We start from the raw sequence: 20,734 nt of genomic DNA on the forward strand, positions 1-20,734 counted from the left end.
ACAGTTTTAAACATAAAGTGTTCTGAAAAGGGGTAATAAATTAGCATTTGGGGAATGTCCTTACAGTACTCGTTTTCTGGAGACTGTTTATCCCTTCCAGTTCTAGTTTTAGTAGTTGCCTCAGCTATGGTCACAGACATCCCCTGAGGCTTTTCCTTTCCATTTATTTTGTCCTTTTAAGGGGAACATATTAGGGGGTTTGCTACTGAAAGATTAAAATAAATGTTTGATGGCGCTTTCTCAAGGCTTCTGCACTGACCACTGTCACCTCCTACTTCATTGGCTGTATTAAGACTATCAAATAATCTCTTGGCACTGTGCTACATTTTTCTGTGTATTTGGAGAAAACTAAAGTAAAACAGAAATGTGCCTCTTTATTTGTATACACTGAAAAATAACAGGTAAGATTCATCATGGTAAAATTTCCTCAGAGGGTTTTTAAAGTCAACTGGCCTGTGAAATTTTACTGTAAAATTCACTGTAACATTATAGTGAGTCTTTCTATACAGGACGTGGCAGCTCTAAGCATTACTCCTGCCCTGCGTCAGCCAGGCTGCAAGACAGGAATATGACACTGACCACGAGCAGATAAAACAAAAACACTATATAACAAGGAAATCATCTGTGTTGCCTTCAGTTCATAGCTCTAAAAAATAAATTGGGATGAATATCAGTACTGTGATCTTATCTATTCTGTCTGTTCATTGCTTCAGTATTTATTGAGTACCAACAAGGTATCAATTCAATCTAGGTATAAAAAAGATAAAATCGTTTTCCTCTTCATTTGTAATTACATCTCATATAATTTAAGTGTATTGTTTTCATGCTTTTTTATTTCATCATTTCTTCCCCACCCTGGGAGAGAATATAGTATCATATTTAGCTGGTATTCACACTTTGATATTCTTAGCAGAATTTCACAGTGGTAATGAGAAGAACCAGGTTTTCTGTAAGTGATGAACTTCGATGGCCATGTTGAAAGAAAATGATAGGCGATGAACAGAGCAGAAATCAAGAGGAAAGGAGGAACAGTGGGAAAGGAGGCGAGGGCAAGAACCCCGGCACGCCAACACGAGAAAGCCAGAAAGCTCATTTGGTGCTCTTTTTAGAGGTTGAAGAAAAAGCGTATTTCTTGAAAGTCTTTCTTTAGATCATGACAGATGATTTCATATCAACACTATCCCTACTTGTCCATGAGGTATATAAACAATGTTTTAATTATCAGATGTTCATGTACATGGAAACTGAAGGTGTCATGTTGGGAAGTCCGTGTTCATCTAATAGGTGCTACTCAGGAGCAAAGGCAGGTGGCCAGGCTGACACACCTCTCGGAGACGTCCCGCTCCTAAAGGATTTGTGTCCTGTGACAGCATGTCTTCTTCCTCTTATGGAGGAAGTAAGAAGCTCTTGTACGGATAAGTAAGAAGCTCTAAACATGGGCTAAGAGAATATGCCAGGGAAAGAACTCATTCATCTCACATGTCCTATATCAATACACAATATTTAAAGTTTTTTTCTGTAACAGGCAACATTCTGCCAACCATTTCTGATGAATGAATCTCAATCGTTATACACATCAAACACGTCATTGGGAAAATTCCATCATCTGATACTGAAACAGAAATGGGGTTTGTAGTAACCATTTATTTGCCATGACTTAAAAAAAAGACGAATGTCATCTTTCTTGACTATTGCTCAAAATATATATTAAATACATTAAATATTCTCTGGTAATAAACTTACAAAGTAATAAACTGAATATAATAAATTAAATAATATAATGATCTAAAATAAAATAAATTAAATAGTATAATAGATTGAAAAATGTAAAGTAATGATTTCAAAATACCAGGGCACCTTTTAAAGTTCTGGAAGAGGACACTTAACCAATAACTCCTTCAGGCTTAGAGAACAAAAACTGTTAGTGTAAGTGTTTGTGAAAGAAATTTAATTTTGAACAATGAAAACTCCTCTCCATTTTTATCCATTAATGGTCAGATGAAACAAAAACATAAGTCTTATGTTTATGATCACAGGAACAGTAATAATTGAAATTTAATTTGAATAGAATTATATATTCTGCTCACCTTATTAAACCCTGATTTAAATAAGACTAATGATAATGTGGTATTATGATAATGATAGCTCACAGGTACACAACAAACTAAACAAAAAACACTCATGATATTTTGTTTCACATGCTAGTGAACAAATTAATACATCATTTTTTTTCTACAGGAACACTGAAGACCTTAATAACAAATCCTCCAAAGTCAAAATGAATACAGGTATGCTGTCTCTGTTAGTTTTAAACTCTTCAGTCTTACTCTCTAAAGATCAGCTTGGCCCTAAAGTTCAGCACCGTGCTAATCCTAAATGTGAAACCGAGTTTCCGTTAGGTAGTCCAAATTTCTTCTTTCTCATTCTCATGTTCCAATCTTTTAACTATCAAAAGTAGAATTTTCTGCTCTGCTATTCTACTCTTATATCTTAAAATTAACTCCTATAAACCCTAGGAAGAGAAAACATGTCATTTGATGCATATATTTACCCTTAAAATAGTGCATACTCTCATCTAAAACAGGCCAAGTTCACAGGCAAATTACTCTAGTAGAAAAGACTTAAAATTCCCCATTCTTATTAAACACTTCATGTTGACAGCCAACAAAGTGCTAAAGCTTCATATGAAATCAGCTTAATTAATCCATAAGACACAATATACATAAAGTCATAAGCACTGTATTTTTTGATGCTGTGAGAACAGTACAATAAGCTTAACAACACTGATGCCTCTAAACTCTGTATTAGACACAGATTAGTTGTCAAAATGCTTGGGATACATGCTAGGCACATATGAACTTCTTCCACAGTAGAAATCTTTTAGCTTATATTTTCACTTTCTTTCCCCTGAAATTTTCCCATTCAGTATTAAGTAATTCTGGAAGACAACTTTCTCAGTGAAATTTTGTAACTTGTGTGTAAAAAGGACCATTTCTTCTCCACAAATGATCACTGCAAAGTTGTTTCACCCAGTCGCTCCATGGCAAAGGAGAAAGGATGATCCAACATACTTTCCCAAATCAAGCTGGTAGCCTTTTTGCTGTCTCTTGTTATCAAAATGCCTCAAGAGAGAAGTAACAACCACTGGTGAGAACCAATATTTGATCCCCAGATCAAGTATAGGGACATGGACACTTGTCTCTGTGTCCGTAATGCTGTGGCTGCTGCAAAGCAGAAACGCGCTCCGAGTGGCCTCAGAGAACTCTAGCTCAGCTGGCCCCTCGGCAACGCAGTCAACTAGGAGAGTGCAGGGCACCAGGCAAGGTGAGGATGCTGGAGGGGGTCCAGCAGAGAAGGGGGAACGGAGAGAAAGTGTAACCCCGGAAATGAACCATTTGGACAGCTGGAGATATGGGAATGAGACGTGGGAAATGAAGGAAGAAAGGCTTTTAGGCAAAAGAGATTGAAGGAAGCACATAGAAGAGCCACACGGCCTAACAAGGGTACAAGTAAGTCATGCTATGGAATAGCAACGTCACTCCAGCACAATGTCCACATGAGGAAGTTAAACTTACTGACTGTTCTAAGGCATCTTCTATTGATCATGACCTTATTATGACAGGTGTGATATGGGCTTATACTAACTATACCATATTCATTACAATGCATTCAATAATTAAGCTCCCCATTCATGGACTAGAATGCAATCCCTAATAGCAAAGTAGGCACACAGACATTCATAAGTTTGTTTTGAACTCTGGGTTCTCAAGCCAAGTGACTGCTAGGACAGCATGAATACCCTGCAGAGCATCCTCTCGCCTGAGAGGAGAGAGCTGGGATCTATACGGAATGCTAACTTGCATAGTTATTTTGTTTATCTGGGTGAATTTACACACATACATACATACATATGTATGACACACAGAATATGATATTCAAACATTTGCATACAAAATCGATTAGAAGTGATTGGAACTGTATGTTTAAAATTCCAAAGTAATACTAAAATGTTACCACCTTAAAATATATATAAATATTACCACACAAAATTGAAAAAACTATTATTACTTTATCTAAAAATGAAGTCAAAATCAGTTCCAAAATATTTAATAGTAAAATTGGTCTTCAGTATTTACCTATCAGTCATTAAAATCTATATTACTAATGCCCATGTGTCAATCACTAAAATTAAAAGATTTTTTTAAATCAGCAATTCATTTTTAGTCAAATATACAATAAATGAGCAAAGGGAAATGTGATTCATTTTTCACAGTAAAGTATCTAAACAATGAATAAAAATATACAAAATGTGCTGTGTAATTCCACGCTTAGAATTTGTGAACCATTATCTTCTAAGGAAACCCTTAGCTACAGAGAACAGAAAAAGAGAGACGTCAAATATCCTTGTGGTCACATCCAGGCATGTTTTCTGGCAGTGAAAACAGCCTCCTGGAACCCTGCCACTGGGTGCGGGAGTGTGAGAGTCAGTCATGACCTACAACTTGCAGGTCATCAATGAGTGTGACAGCAACAGGATCAAGTATGCAAGACGGTATCCTAATTTTGAAATCTTAAAAATACCTTCAAGGAACAACACAAAATATTAACACAGGAATATGGAGAAATAGAATATAACAGATTTCTCTGTCCCAGCAATTTCACAAATGCCTCACCTTTCCTAATGAGGCTCTTTATCAAACCATTAATAAAGACAGATTCTCCATTCATTTTATCTGGGTCTTTGAGTTGCTCTGAATACAGAAACTGTTTAACCAAGGGGTCCTACACTTTCTTGGTTTACAGTGCCAAGATATCTCAGTCATTTTTCACTGCACTCTCAAGCCAAAAGAAATATGTAAGTTTTATTCATTAAGGAGTTTGGTGCAAACACTTTGATAATTACTTATATTCTATCAACTCAGAAGCAATTTGAAAAACAATACATTTAAACTGAAGACATGATCATTCATTTCATTCTTTATAACCATGGCTCCTTACCAATGGGATGTGTGGCACTGCAAAACTTCTCAGGCCTTGGAATTAGATCACACATCTCCATGCCCATTTACTGGTCTGACATTATTTGCACAGGATACTTGCTTTTCATCACAGCAAATCACCAAAAACCCAGCTTTTCAAATATGTGAAATCATCTAAGGAAAACCGCACAACCTATAATGCTGAAACTGCAAACAAGAGAGTCCGGGAACCACGGGTTCCGCCAGTGACCCTGCAGCTCCTCATTCTGAAGGTTTCCCTTTTCATCTCTCTGCAGCTTTTCACATGTTCAGTATTAAAAGAACCAGAAAATAAAAAATATCTTAGAGAGCCATGAGTTTACACTTTCAACACCCTTGACCACACAACCCTCTTAGATAGCTGCCCCCTACCACATAATCAATAACATTACCTCCATTTTATCGGAAACACTGGTCTCTCAGCTATTTTCAGTTTGCAGTTTGCTAAACTCCTTGTTGGTGACTCTCCTGGAGATACTGTTACTTGTATGTTTCTTCCATTTATGTCCTTCTATGTTTGGCCTTTGATTGATAGCCTTCAATTTATTGGACTTATTTCTTACATGTTGTTATAAGTCATTTTTCTGTTTAAATTATTACCTGCATTAGGAAATTGTTATTTTAAACACATACTTAAGAAATTATATTTTGACATGAGAATCATTCTAGCAATTAACTTTAAGTTCTACTGACCTTCTACTTGTGATTTTAATTATAATCTTAAGTGTAATTAATTCTAGTCATACTTCCAAGCACTCTTAAATTTCCTCACTTCTAATAAAGTGGATATTTTTCTATAAGAAATAAAAAGAAAAAAATGAGAATAGTACATAGCAATATGTAATGATTCTGTTATACAGGTGGTTATATTTGTTTTTTTTGTTACAGTTCTCAAAAACAATTAAACTTAAGAGTTTTTTGTGTGTGCATGTGTGCAAGCCAAGGGAATGAGAAAAACTGTTTACTGCACATTCCGCATACAAAGGAATGTGGGGATGGAATTAGAGTCTGTTCATAAATAGAACATTAACCTTCCAATTTTAGAAGGCTCATTGCGCTAAACTTCTCATATCACATTAAAAGAGCTGATGCCTTTTCACTTGTTTTGCTTCATGTTGTGATTTGCATAAGTGTAAAACATATAGATTATTATATGCATATTGTTCAAAGGTATACATATTTAATTTTTTTTAATTTGGTCATTTCAGTGCTGTATTTATCAATATTGTTTGATTTCAGTTAGGCCTATTTCTTCCATAACTAGTAATAACTAGGAAAAACACAGAATTCCATAACGTGTTTCTTTATGAATCCTATATATCAAATACATCATGCCTGTTAGCAGTTAACTTTTACTTGAAGAGGTGCTTCAAGCTACCTTCAGGAATCATAATAGCTAGAACACAGTAAGAACTAAATGATGGACACAAAAGTACACTATGCTATAGTTCTCAATATTGAAGGACAGGTTTGTCCACAACTCTAAAAGCTGGTTACACCGTTTATAAATTCAATATGAACTGAGTCTAAATGGTACAAAGTTGAGTTCTATACTTGTGCTTTCATTAATGAAAAACCGTAAAATGTGAAGTATACAATCTGTTTTTACACTAGCATCTATTTCTGAGACAGGCCTCTGGTTTTGCCTTTTGTATTCTTTTGTTTGTTTTAGTCTGGGGTGGGTGTGAAATTTTCAGATGTATTCCATGGTTGGATAATTCTGACTGTTCATCGTTTTCATGGATGTCTGGCACATTTCACTTGAAAATGCATGATACTGCATGTGCTTTCTCCTTTGCTGTGGCCTCTGCTGTATCATTTTTTTGCTTCCAGATAGCGGTGGGTGTGCTCGCAAACGTGCTGCCATGTCTGTCACATTAACATCTGTGAAGAGAGTTCAAAGTTCTCCAAACCTATTGGCTGCAGGTATAATATCACTAACTCATAGAATGTCACACTTGAATGGCTTTATCTGACCTTGCTCTCTCTCCAGAATCATCTTGTTTGGCTGATGAAAGTGGCTGAAAATACCTTTCTAATGTCCCACAAATTCTTATTTTTCTCGTGTCAAGAATAGCTTCTATCCCTTCTGTTTTTGTTCTAAAAGTAAAAAGCCAAAGGAAACCGGTATCTCGTAGAAAACATTAAAAAAATCTAATTAAAACAACAGTCATTTGCCAAATGCACTGAGTAACTGCAAGTGTTAATGACTATTGGAGTTTTTGTATCTCATGAACTAAACTAATATAATTCTTAGTTAAGATAACTCATAGGTGCTTCGGTTGTTTTTTGCCTAAAAACCTGTGGGGGCTGAGGGTCCATGGGGATAGAAAGAGGGATTTGAAGGAAACTGAACCTTAATTCACTTTTTTGCCAGAAGTTGCAAGGAGAATGATAGATTATTAGTTTTGAAAGAAACCTTAACCCTTCTTTTAATCCAATCAGCAAATATCCTTCTAATATATGTATTTTAAACATGTTGGTCCAATTAAAGTTAACACCCACCCACAGGTATCTGTAGTAAATGTATCATAATAAGTAACTGAGAGTGTGATATCTCAGCATCCACTGACTTGGGGGCCTTTATAACAAATGTCTGTATGACTTAGTTCAGTCTATAAACACAGTCTACACCGAGTTGGGGATGCAGCTGGGGAAGATCAAAGCAAGCCCAGCACCCCATGTCTTCTGAACTGGCAACCAACCCGTGTCCTTAGGGGATTGGTTGGTTGTTTGGCTTGATGGTTGGGTAGTTAGTTGGAGTTGCTTGTTTCTATTTATAATATTCGTAGGTTTGGGAGCATAAGTGGGAAAGGATGGAGAGTATTTAAATAACTTTGGTTCTCATTGTGTATATCAGTGTCTTTTACACACATACATTTAGTAGTTAATTAAATTCTCAGGATGTCCTTGGCCTTAAAGCCACTTGATCTTAAACTACCCAGCTTTGTTGAGGAAAAAGCAAGCTGCCATGTGTAGAAAACACTCCTGCCCACACCTCCAATCCACAAATGGACTTCAAAGTCCAAGTTTAAATACCAGGCCAGGTGGCTCCATAATATATTACATTTAAAAAATGAAAATTGCATTGTAGTGGGTGCAGTATGATCTCATTTTGGTCTAAAAAAAATCTCTCTATATATATTCATACATGTTTGTTCATTTGTGTAGAACATGAAAAAAGTGTTAGAAAAACTATAAATGTGTTTACATTGGATACCTGAGGGAAATGGGGATGAAGGGGAATAAGAAAATAAAATGAAGTCCAGGGCCATCAGGTGACTGGGGTGCCTGTGCCATGAATATCACTGACATTTCAGCCAAGTGAAATTCTAGCCCAAGCTACTCCGATGGGGACCACTGCCACACGGCTTCAACAGTGCCACATTGCTGTTATTTATAAAAGTAACCACTAAGGGACTAAGAGTAGATTGAACAGAGATTGCCCTTTTGGAAAGCCAAAACTAGAATATCAATAATTGTATATCACTCAAAAGAAAAGATTTAATGGTCAAACTCAAAATAATAGGAAAAACTTAATTCTTTGGGAATTGAGATGTCTTCACCAGTGAGAGCAACTCTTGACCACTTAAAAGTTTCTATCACTAGAAGTAAGATTTCTAGAGAATGAAGCCCCCTGAATTTTGGATTTAAGTGTTACCTTAAAAATACATATCTTCTGTATTAAACAAAGACAAGGTACAACTGATTTTCAAAGAAGTTTGAATTAACATTTTGAATAAAGAAATCAGACCCCTTTTATGCCCTCCACCTTATATGGCAGCCTTCCTAAGAACTTACTTGACACAGTGTCTTTTTGTGAATCAAAAGGAGATTAACAAATATTACTACACTAGATATTGTTGTAATAGAACAGCCTTTAAGCAAGAGCTACTTCCCCATGCTCTAAGCCTCTCTCCCCCATCAGATTGGAAAGTCAACATGAATTCCTGCGAGTCATCAACTATTTGTCCCCTAAATCAGTCTGTCTTTCTCTTTTCCTTTTACGAGAAACCAAGTCCCACTGGACAATTCACAGCACACACTGCTGTTTTCGACCCAAGCTAGCACCCCAACAATAACTATAGAGATACAATAAGCGAAGCCCATTTAATTTGACCGAATCCACTTGGCAGTCCAAGGTGACACTGATATGGGTGTTGGCTGTGCTGCCTATATCTCTGTGGGAAGACAGGCTTCTGCTCACACCACTTGCAAGTTAGAGAACCTTACGACAAGTCAGCTGTCTGTACCTCAAGTTTCCTTTCGTAAAAAAAAAATGGAATTTCTCATTTTCCTATCTCTCTGAGAACTTAATCACTTCCCAAACTCACAAGGATTTGTCAGAATTAAATGAGGGTAAAATGAAGAAAATAAATGAAAAGGCTTATCACAGGACTTAGAAAGACAGTAGGCATTCAATTAGTTGACTTGAATTTATGTTTAAATTAATTCTTGTGAAGTATTTGAGTCCTCTAAAGATAGGAGCTCTAAGAATTGAATCATCATAATGTTCAAGGAAAGTATAGTTTATAATGCCTAATATAGCACATTAGTTAAAAGGAATTAAAATAAAACCTGAGAGGAGTGATTAGGACGTAACCAAGACTACATAGCCTGCTCAGAAGACATAGCTACAGAAAAACCATCATGTTGGGACCATAAAGTTGGAAAGGACCTTAGAGGGTGTCCAGTCCAGTCCTTGACACTGAGCCAGGGATGTCCTAACAACTTCTGACAGGTGTCTACCACCTTCTACCTGGGCACAGGGAGTGCTCATGCTAGTGGAGAGTGGTTATAATTTTTCATTCTCAATTCTCAAAGCCCCTCTTTATATTCACACACAAAACAGCCAGAGAACAATAAGTCTGTCCTATTTCCTCATTTTTAAATTTTCATCGGAGCAACGAACATCTACCAAAGAGCACTAGAAATTAAGGGCTCCAATCCCCAGAATTCTAGCTCTTGTTTTTAACAAGTGAATGATTATGAAAAATGATCAAGATATCAGGCAAAAATATTTTCTCCGTGCATCTGCCACGTCATTTACCTGCTCAACCTTCCTTCCTTCCTCCCCCTCCCTCCCTCCCTCCCTCTCTCTCTCTGTCTTTCTCTCTCTCTCTCTGTCTCTCTTTCTTTCAGCCTATATTCTCTTTACTGGACATGGACCCAGGATGCTTTCTGTTACCTGCTCAAAACCCAGTCGCCTTCCCTTTCCTAAGCTTTCCTGGCAGGAATGAAAACCAGGACTATAGCCAATAGTACCCATTTGAGAACATATTTATCTTTCAGTGTCTCTGAAGAACTATGATAAAATAGCAAATCAAAACTGGGTGTTTTAAATATTTACAATTAGATTTATTTTAAAGAACCTGAAATGCTGCGCACTTAAGTATCCTTACGAGAGAACCCACTTAAAAACAGATGTCAGTCATTAACATAAGCTTCCTTAAAATAAGGGTTCATCCTGAAGATTTAATCCATGGCCACTCTCCCCTTTCTTCTTTCTTGTAATTTTACACACTCTGTCTACTATATTAAGCAGGGCTTTTCATCAGAGCTCACCATTATTAATATCTCATATTTCCTTTAGCATGGGTACAGTTTCATGTGGAAATCCCTGCTTCCAGTATGGGGTGGGGGAGGCCCCTAGTTGAACCTAGGGTTACTGGTTCCCGAACTTAGTGTTTATCCTATTTAAGGCTCCATAATCTCCAATGTGGTCGCCAGCGAGAAGGAACAGACTGGCCCTCTACAAACTATAAACACAAGAAGTTTATTCCAAGTGTCCTTCAAATCTGCTCAATCCACTTCACGATGTCTATTCCTCTCATGCCTGCAGGCACCTGGCTACCATCACCTCCATCCCCTACGTACACCCACACACCCTTCTTCATGAGCTCAGTTTTATAAAACAAGGAGTAAAATAAACTCCGTATTCTCAACAAGTAATTATAATATAAACAATAATTATTTTACTAATGCTGCTTCTCTTTTCATTGCCATTTCCCCAAGCTCCAAAACTTGTTCCTTGTTCAGTACGTGGCCCGCCTGGGGCTTCCTAAATCTGTCCCTGAGTGTCCCAAAGCCAAATTCTAATAATTGCTCTGTATTGTTACTCTTTTCTTTACAGGGTCCTTATTTAAGTGACTGAAATTTCAATTATTTCTGCTTCCATCAATCCTAGAAGTAGAGTCTGGTAAAAATTTCCAATATAATTCTTTAAAGTTATTTTTTACTTTATGGTACCCACTTTATTAGTCTGATTTTGAATTCGCTGGTGTTACAATCCATACTAAATTAACAATTATAAAAAATGAAGATCTGTTAGACTGCTCTAACTCACCTGAGCTGGAGTCATTCTAATGTGCTCTGTGCTGATTCACATTTAAGTTTTTCCCTTTGATTTGGAAAGAATCTATATCAAATATTTTACCTAAAAATCGAACTCTTCCATTTCTCAACTCCTTTTCATAATTCCAAATCCATGTGTCGAGATTTCAAAATAACTATTCCTTCGGCATTAGAAAGAAAACAGAGTACTTTTCACGTGTAATATTCATGCTCTAATAGGCACTGAAATACAGCATTTCAATAGTGGTCTTGGGGAAATGTAAAGGAATCCAGGATCTGAACGGAAGGTTAGGCTGAAAGACCCTTTCCATAGATAATGTTTATGATTCTAGGTGAGGCTGACCATATGGTATAAAAAAACAATTACACACTGATTATCTCAAATGTGCATAAGTTATAGAAGACTCCTGAATGTATTAAGTCCAATAAAGCTGATAGTAAATATATCATTGAGCTACTTTCCACCTACATTATCAAAAGCAATTTATTAGTATGGAAATTGTTTTCCATAGCTTTACTGCATAACAATAGAATATAACAGTTCTTTCATATTTAAATACAAAATGACTTTTAAACTGCAATAAGAAGAAAATTCAAAGTTTAGAGGATGATTTGAAAATACCACACAATATGGTAGGCAAATTATGCTTTCCTAAAGTAAAAGAAAAAGGCAAACCACAAAAATTGGTTTCTATCTAACACAGGAGTTGAATATGATCAGTACCATCGTGGCATTAAAAACTAAAGATCTTGTGGTCTGATTTCATGCTTGGAGAAGCATTTTTTGTGTATAAACCGGGTATCTTTCGATCCTTTAATTCAAAAGGCTCCTTTAATTCCTTTTAAAAATTTAATTTCAAAAATCACATATCTAGCTTGGGAATTAAGATAACATTACACAGTTGCAATATTATTAAGGAGAAAATGAGTGTTTGATATATGTATTAATTACACATTATATTAAATGCATGATATTCTAATTGAAGTAAAAATAAATGCACAAACCTTCCATTAATAGACTTGACATAACTAGAGTTTTAGAACTGAGATAATGTTTGCAGGAAAAAAAAAAAAAACGCATGTAGTTCTTTGCCAGAATCCTTACTGGACTGTTCATTTCTTTTATCCTGGTATTCATTTCAACATTTCTTTTTCTTTCAGGGCGTGACTCTCAATCACCAGACTCAGGTACAGAAAGCTATTCTGAATAACAATTACATTTGTTGTGAGTGTTTTAAACACATTTATAGCCACACTGTTGACCTTACCTAAACTTGAATCGCATATATAGTTATGCATATTAAATTTCTTAAAAGGAAACTTCAATTTTGGAAATAAAAATAAATTTCATTTTTAAAAAAATGTTAAAAGTGAATGTAGATATTTTTGTATCCAATTTGTTTTCCCTTCATAAAAGCTTGGAGATCTTACAATGATCGAAATCAAGAGACACTGAATGGAGATGCTACATATTCCTCTCTTGCAGCAAAAGGTTTTAGAAGCGTTCGACCAAATCTACAAGAAAAGAAATCACCAACTCAGGTAATCCTGCACTGTCTGGGCTGTTGGGGCATTCTGAAGCATGGTCATGACATCGCTGCTTTAGAGATTCCTTTCTTGTAACAGGTGCATATTTGGGCACATGTTTTACCTTTAATGTTTTGGCTTGTTTATTTGTATTGCTTGCCAGACTTGTATTTACAACATGGAAGATGTGTTAAATTCAAAGAGGTTTTTAGTTCTTTTTTTTCTGACCCAGTTCATAAAAGTAGGTCACTTTTGAACATAATGTTTAGAATATTTTCTGTTTCTTGAATAGCTGTCAGCTGATCCTTTGGATTTCAAAGTTACAGCATCGGCAATACATTATTCAATAAATATGAGTTATGCAACTGTTCATTATATTATTAAATAAGAGAACTCTGTGTTGGAGATATTGGTAAATTTTGCCAGAAGCATGAAAAGTGTTACCGAAACAACGTGACGAAATACACCATGTATATACCTCAAGATCTAAAAATGTGTCAAGAGAACATATGTTCACTTTTAACATAATTTCCCAGAATGTAGATGAAACAAACTTTATAATGTATTCTCTATAAAAGCTATTTCTCCCCAGAGGGCAACAATTGATAATGAATTAAAATGCTGTCTAAAAGGAATAAAAATGATCATTTCATTTAGCCAACATAATGCATAGAATAATAAGAAAGTTTTACTTTCTTTACTTTCTTTAAGAGTAGGTAGGTTGACAATGGTTTTTTAATGACTAACTTTGACTTTCTCTGTTTCTCCTTCAATGTCATTTCTTTCTCCGGATGCTTCAGCAATCTAGGCACACCGTGCACCACCCATAAAAAGAGAGCTCTTGTAGCTCCTTAATAACTAATCACACAAAGGTTGACATTTTAGACCTATTAGTAACTAACACACAAATTCCCTGCTGTACAAAGTACTTTACTAACAAAAAACCTCTTCAGGGAATTATGTATTCTAATGAAGACTCCAGCCAGACTATTGTATATTCCGAGGAATCTAACACAACTGTGTCATATACACAAAAAATCACTAATCCACTCCTAGCAGTTCCCAGCACTGGTCCCCCACCAAATGCTGACACAGGTACCCCATTTCTCCAAGAGGACTACATGCAGGATTCTCAAACTCGGAGAATATCTACCTTGAAACTAATCCATAACCAGGACCTAGGAAGAATCATCCCCTTTAATACTCCAGTGTTTTCCAAATCTGTTGAAGTGCCATCAATTCTCAAAAGGTCTTGCTCACCGCCCCCTAACCCAGTGCCTGAGAAACACACAGCATCTCTTTCCATTCAGATAGCTCCCCTTTCAGGCAACGAACCTGAAAGCCACAAACAGCTACCTGAGCTTTCTCCAGAGACTTCAAAGATACCTCTTCAGCAAGAGAGACAAAAATCTGCAGTTGCTGCGGCCTCTCAGTCCTCAGACTGCCGGGTGGTACATCACACTTCCCAGTCTTCTTATGTGACACACCGTAGAGTCCCTAACTCCTTTGGTTTGGGCTTCGTATGTAATTAATGCTTTGTTAGTTGCCAAGAAGAAAAGGAAAGGAGAAAGAAACCATCTTCCTAGTCAAAACCCTACTAAATTCATCAATAAATTTCTAGGTATCTTTTAATAAAATGTGTACACACACACACATCTTGTATCCAGAAATCATTTTCTAAAAGTTTCTTCCTTCTAGGTAGATTTTAGAAATCACTGATAGGTTGGCTATCACTTAAGATGCTGTCAACTACTTCAGCGCTCAATGTACTTTTAAGTTTTACAGCAAGATTTTGCATCCTAGACCTTTGAGTGCCTAGATTTACTTTATTTTCATTGATAAAGTCTCTTCAAATAATTATCAATTATAATTCACTTTGGCAGAAGACATTTATCTTAATTCAACCAGTGTTTATTCTTTTGTAGCTCGATATTCATTTTTACTGAAACTTCATCAATTTCCATCTTTTATAATTTATTATTTCAGAAAGTATATTAAACTTTTAAGACTTGATGTTAGGAAGTAAATCTCTATTTATCCATTTAACAACTATTTCTTGGGCATCTACTATATGTCTAGTCTATTCTATGACAGACCTGTATTTAAAATCACTGAAGATCAAAATCGTGTCAGGGGTGGGGAGAACAAACATTAAACAACACTTAAAGAAGTAGATGACATGCATGAGAAGGAGACTGTAAAAATAAGCAGTGCTTAGCAGGGATGTGGGGAGCTGAGTCCGTGTCAAAGAAGGCAAAGAGTCCTCACGTAGAAGACAGCAGCTTTGAAGGGGGAAGATCATTTCTGCAGAGGGAACATGCAGGGAAGGGCTTCAAGGTGGATGCATCCTGGGGCCTCATGAGGACCAGCAAGGACCCCAGCAGGAAGGACAGGAAGAACACAGAGCGCAGAATAAGAGGAGGTGAAGCCAGAGGGCACAGAGGCCAGATGAATAAATTCTGTAAGCCACTGCAGGGATTTCACCTTTCACTCTCAATAACACAGAGAATCACTGGAAAGTTTGGTGGCTACCACTATGACTTATTTGACTTACTATTACAGAATCATTCTGGTAGCTCAGTTGAGAACAAACTACAGCAGGATGAGAAGGAGAGTAGGCAGGCCCGTTAGGTGGCTATGGCAACAGTTTAAGTGAGAAATGATGGGGTCTTGAAGCCGGGTGGAAGCAGTGGAGGTGGTGAGAAATCAGATTCTGAATGCATTCTGAACACAGAGTAACTAGGACTTCTTGACAGACTGCATGTAGGAGGTGAGGGAAAGAGAAGAGACAGGTCTGACTTCAAGGTTTTGAGACTTTGTGACTGAGAAGGAAGGAATTTGTCATCTTTTGTCCATGGAGGCTGGATAGCTGTGGGTAAAGCTGGTTTGGGGAATGATCGGAGGTTCCCCTTAGGACATGGTAAGTTTGAGGTGTCTGTTAGACACCCCATTGGGGGGAGGTCAAGTATGCAATTGAATACATGAGTCTGGATTTGAGGTGAAAGGTCTAGGCTGGAGATGTAAGCCTGCAAAAGCCTACTGATGGCTTTGTAGCCCTGAGACTGCATGGGAACACGGGGCATGCGTGCAGAGCAAAGAGGAGGCCCAGGTGCAGCCCAGCAGTAAGAGGAGCATCCGGCAAAGGAGGCGGAAGGGCGTGTCTGCTAGGCGGGTAAGGAACCCAGGAAAATGTGGCATCCTAAGAGCCAAGTGAGGAAAGTATATGCAGGAGAAGGAATGGTTACCTGGGCAAATGCTGCAGGTAGGACAAGTATAAGAGGAGACCTGCTAACTTACCAGTGACTTTGTAGCAGAGAGGGCGCTTCCTAGGAGTGGACTGAAAAGCCTGGGAGGAAAGCAACTGGACAGTCTGCTCTTTGAGGCGTTACTAATGTGTGACCTTCCATCTAGTTATTTTGCCTCCCCAGGCCTCAGTTTCTTCATCTATATACTGGGAATAACAATGGCATTCCTCTCATAGCTCTGCTGTGAAGTTTGAACAAGATACTGCATCTGAGGAACTTGTACTAGTGCCTACTTCCTTGAGGATTCTCTCAATACACAGTAGCTGTTGTCATTTTAAAATAATTCCTTTTTCCAAACTGTTTGTCTGATTGGGAAAAGGAAATATGTTGTTTTCAACAGTGCATTTGTTTAACAGGTAGAGAGAAATTTATTTCACCTTACCAGAAGTTGGGCATAAAGCTATTGCAGTTTTGACTCTTCTTTTTGTAGTAAGAATTTTAACAGAGCTACCATCTTAACAAATGTTAAAGTGTACAACACCGGATTGTTAACTGTAGGCACCAATGTTACACGGCAGAGCCCTAGAACTTAATGCATCTTGTATAATTGAAACTTTATACCTGTTGAACAGCAACTTCCCACCTCCACCCCTGGCAGCCACCATTCTGCTCTCTGATTCACTGAGTTTGAGTATTTTAGATACATTATATACATGGAATCATGCAGTATTTGTCCTTCTATGGCTGGCTTATTTCTCTGAACATAATGTCCTCAAAGTTCATCCATGCTACTTCATATGACAGGATTCCCTTCTTTTTTAAGGCCAAATAATATTCCATTGTGTGTATAAACTACATTGTCTTTATTCATTCATCTGTCAATGGACATTTAGGTTGTTTCCACATATTGCCTATTGTGACATACTTCATTTTAAGTGCCATTTTCCATGTAATGGCCTTGCACAATGGTGACCTTTCCATTTAAAATAGTAAATTCCACATTCTGGTAAGACATCTCAGTAAATGCCAAGAGCTGTCAGCTATACACTATGAATCAGCCAAGAACATGCTCTGTTATAAAGAATCAGCCTCCCAAGAAATTAGCAGACCCGAGAAACAAAAATTCTCTACATTGAGAGGTAAAAAGGAAACTTCAGTGTTCTACAAGTTTCATTAGCGTATTTTTGTTTTTAATAAAGTCTGACCATTTGTTTAAAAATTAATAATTGATAATTAATCCTTTAATTTAATATAAATGGCAGCCTACTGTTAGGAATTCTAATTCTCTACATATTTGATCATTTAACATTGTTTTATAAACTTTATGTCTTAATTTAACTCCTACCTATTTATGAATAGAGCTAACACAAAATGAGATGTTATCCTTCTGTTACCATGAGAACAGATATCCTGCTGCTAAAAATGTCACACTGTTCTCAGATAGGTGAAGATTTAAGCCAGAAGCTTTCAAGAGACAGCAAAAAACTACACCCCAAATGCTTCCCCTGGCATTTGTGAGCACTGTGCCCTTTGCTTCAGGAGAATAAACTTGACCCTTCTATTATGAAATAATGTAATCAATCATTTGCCAAAGCCTTACTTTCACAGCTGTTGTTGCACATATGTTGCGGACTCAGAGAAGAATTTATCTCACTGTCATGTAGAAGGAGAAAACTAATCTTTTTGCTCCATGGGACCAAAATATATACATTAAGGAGGCAGAATAATGAATAAGCGTCAGCAGTGTAGCATGACAGAAAAATTGTGAAAGACTGAGTCTGCTTTCTGGGCCAACGCCATCAATACCAGCCCTGATCACTCATCTATTCCATTAGGATGACCAACTAGTATCACACGACTTCTTTTTGGTGTGTTTGTTAGTTGATCAGGTCTTCGGCAATTTCTCCACTGATGAATGGGTTTCATCTAGGTTTTTGAATGACTGACCAGTAGAGAATATGTGGGAGCCTGATATGATACCTAGGATCATCTCTGCCACATCTCCAAATAAAGGAGCATTCAGCCTCTTCTTGAATATACTTTGGTATGGGGAGCTCAGTTACTTTAGGAGGCAGTGTTTATCACTTGAGCAATTCTCAGATCTAATTATTAGAAAGCATTTCTAATAGTGCATCATAATCTGCCTTCCTTAACTTCTGCAAGTTCATCCCACAGAGCAAAAGAGATGAAGTTTCTTCCCTCTTCCACATGACAGTTTTCATATTGTTCTCTCTCCTCTGCTCTCCACTTTGTGTAAAACATTCCTGTGCCTTCCAAGCATTTAAATTTTTTTACTGACTCTCATTTACTGACAGCTATTCCAACACACCAGATGCTGTACTAAGCACTTTACTTACATTTTCTCACTTAATTTTCACAAGCTTTAGGAGATGGGTTTTATTAATGTCCCTATTTTACAGATGGGGAAAACTGAGGCCAAGGGTGGTTACACAACTTGCCCAAGTCTGTCTGACTCCAGATCCACAGGTCAACCACGACTGCCTCTATTTTCTGATAGACGGATCTTGAACCCCATCTTCTGGCAGGGTTCTTAAAATAGGATACATCCCAGATTCAAAATCATATTCCACAGAGTAAAGAGGAAATATTTATCCCTCTGGTTCAGATACGACACGCCTCGGATGTCCCCAAATCGGTGTGACCATTTTGGATCAGCTGTCACCCAGCTGTTGGGTAGGGACTTAAAGGCTGTTAAGACCTCTGGTAGAAAGGCTTTCATGAGGCCACAGGGCAGTCTTGCATCCTTGAAACGCAGGAGGTACAGCCAGGCCTCGGGCACAGGGCATGACCACTTAGCTACTCTTTCTCCATCTTAGATGCCACGTGGCTCCTGCCTCTCCTCTCTGTGAGTCAGCCTCATTCTCTTCTGTTTCTTCCCTCTTACTGCTTCCAGGTGCCTGTGGATTTCTGTGATGTTCTCTGGCCCCAATTATGCCTGAACTTGCTGGGGTCGTGGGCTATATGACTACCTGACTGGGACACTGTCATATAATTCAAGTGGCCTGGAAGAATGCAGTGCCTCGTTGTTAGCACCGTTTACTTCACTTGTTCCCCCTCCTAGACAATCAGCCATGCCAGCGAAATGATGTCGCGTGGCACCAACACGGCTCCGGGCACTTCCTCACCACCCCCTCCAGATGGGCAGTGAGAGGAGGCTGATTATTATAGGAGCAGGTGGCGTGGAAGTAAAGACTAAGGGTTTTTTTGGTTTTGTTTTTCAAAAAAATTTTAAAATTGTTTATGTAAAGTTATCATGGACATTCAAAATCTTAACAGTGAAATGGATAATTAATTATATGATAAAGCCCATTATTAAGTACCCATCACAAGGCCTCAGCAATTTTCATTATTTTGTCATTCATTTTCAACTGTCAACTCCAATCATCCCGGTAGTGTTCTAATGTCAATATAAGATGCCACACCCTTAAGTTTGTAGATATATTAGTACCTATATCTAATGGGTGAAGAGAAAAAAATAATGAAAATACCATTACGACACTTAATAAAATAGAAAAAGTTTCTTAATATAAAGACTGATTTTTCTATAACTCTCTCCTAAATATTTTTTCAAGTAAATTACTGAAAACTCTACTGAAAAATAGAGAACAAAACTGTCAAGTCCCTTCAGTTGATACTTAACACATATATATGTGTTTCTTGAGAAATGAGGCCTGGAAATTCAACAATTAAAGACAATAAAGCAGGAGATGCTAAGGTCCCAAACCACAGTGCCAATCCAAGTCAACTGGAGCCTGAGACAGAAAGAAAACTATATCCCCTACACACGTATGTTTTTATGCATTATTAATTTTTGACTAGAATATTCAAGTCATTTAAAAAATAATGAAAAGTTCAAAAGTAGGTGTATTAAAACATTATTTTAATTTTAAATATTTCCTTAATACCAAAATGGAATTTATTATAATTTCACTTAAATTAACTAAAAATTGTTTAAGATCATTGTTACTCAAAGAGAAATTGTCCAACATAGCTAGTCTCTCCACTGAGAATGAGATCAGGAAAAAGAAACTTTTGAACATATTACTAATGCATTTGCTTCCATTAAAAACTCAGGATACAAATTATTCCTTGCTCCCCAGTCTTCAATGGCAAAGGCACTGGTCATTATTTAAATTATTAATATTTTGTTCAGTATGGAGTTTTTTGGGCATTGATTTTGATTTTTTTAATGAAGATTGTATTAAAATAGTGTTTATATCCATTACTGAGTTTTTGGCACTTCATTCAATTTTGCACCCAAGATAAAGGCCTCCCCCACCTCCCCTTGGCCTGGCCCTGCCACCCTATGCCTCCTTCCTCCTCTGTACCCCAGCTCCATACCAAGCCCACATAAACTTGGAGTTTCTTAACCTATTAGATTAAGGATATGCTTTATAGAGTATCTATAAACCTCTAGAGTTTATGTAGAATTTTATGTATATGTGAATTTGTATATTTTTTTCTAAAAGAAGGATCAGAGGCTTTCATCAGATTTTAAGATACCTATGACCAAGAGAGACCTTTTCATACTGTGGATTTTAAAAATATTAAGTTGAAAGTTTGAGGAAA

The 20,734-nt window shown here is 37.1% G+C and overlaps 1 protein-coding gene and 1 long non-coding RNA gene across 17 annotated transcripts in view; one reads left to right on the forward strand and one right to left on the reverse strand.

The window, feature by feature from the left end:
* Positions 1 to 20,734, reverse strand: part of LOC140845238 (uncharacterized) — a 268,537-nt gene that overhangs the window by 209,611 nt on the left and 38,192 nt on the right. The window lies entirely within an intron of this gene.
* SORBS2 (sorbin and SH3 domain containing 2) overlaps positions 1 to 20,734 on the forward strand; it is a 187,913-nt gene that overhangs the window by 95,104 nt on the left and 72,075 nt on the right. For 6 of the 16 annotated variants that reach the window (XM_073219145.1, XM_073219135.1, XM_073219140.1 and 3 more), the window contains exons 1-4: positions 2,239 to 2,288; positions 6,852 to 6,944; positions 12,534 to 12,560; positions 12,790 to 12,914. In XM_073219145.1, the coding sequence (XP_073075246.1) occupies positions 2,279 to 2,288; positions 6,852 to 6,944; positions 12,534 to 12,560; positions 12,790 to 12,914 (255 nt within the window). In that variant the 5' untranslated portion in view covers positions 2,239 to 2,278. Of the gene's footprint in view, positions 1 to 2,238; positions 2,289 to 6,851; positions 6,945 to 12,533; positions 12,561 to 12,789; positions 12,915 to 13,699; positions 14,351 to 20,734 lie in introns of those variants that run through there. The other 10 variants (XM_073219142.1, XM_036996819.2, XM_073219138.1 and 7 more) reach the window with 8 other exon arrangements.

Source organism: Manis javanica, chromosome 12 (assembly GCF_040802235.1).
Source record: "Manis javanica isolate MJ-LG chromosome 12, MJ_LKY, whole genome shotgun sequence".
Lineage (NCBI taxonomy): Eukaryota > Metazoa > Chordata > Mammalia > Pholidota > Manidae > Manis > Manis javanica.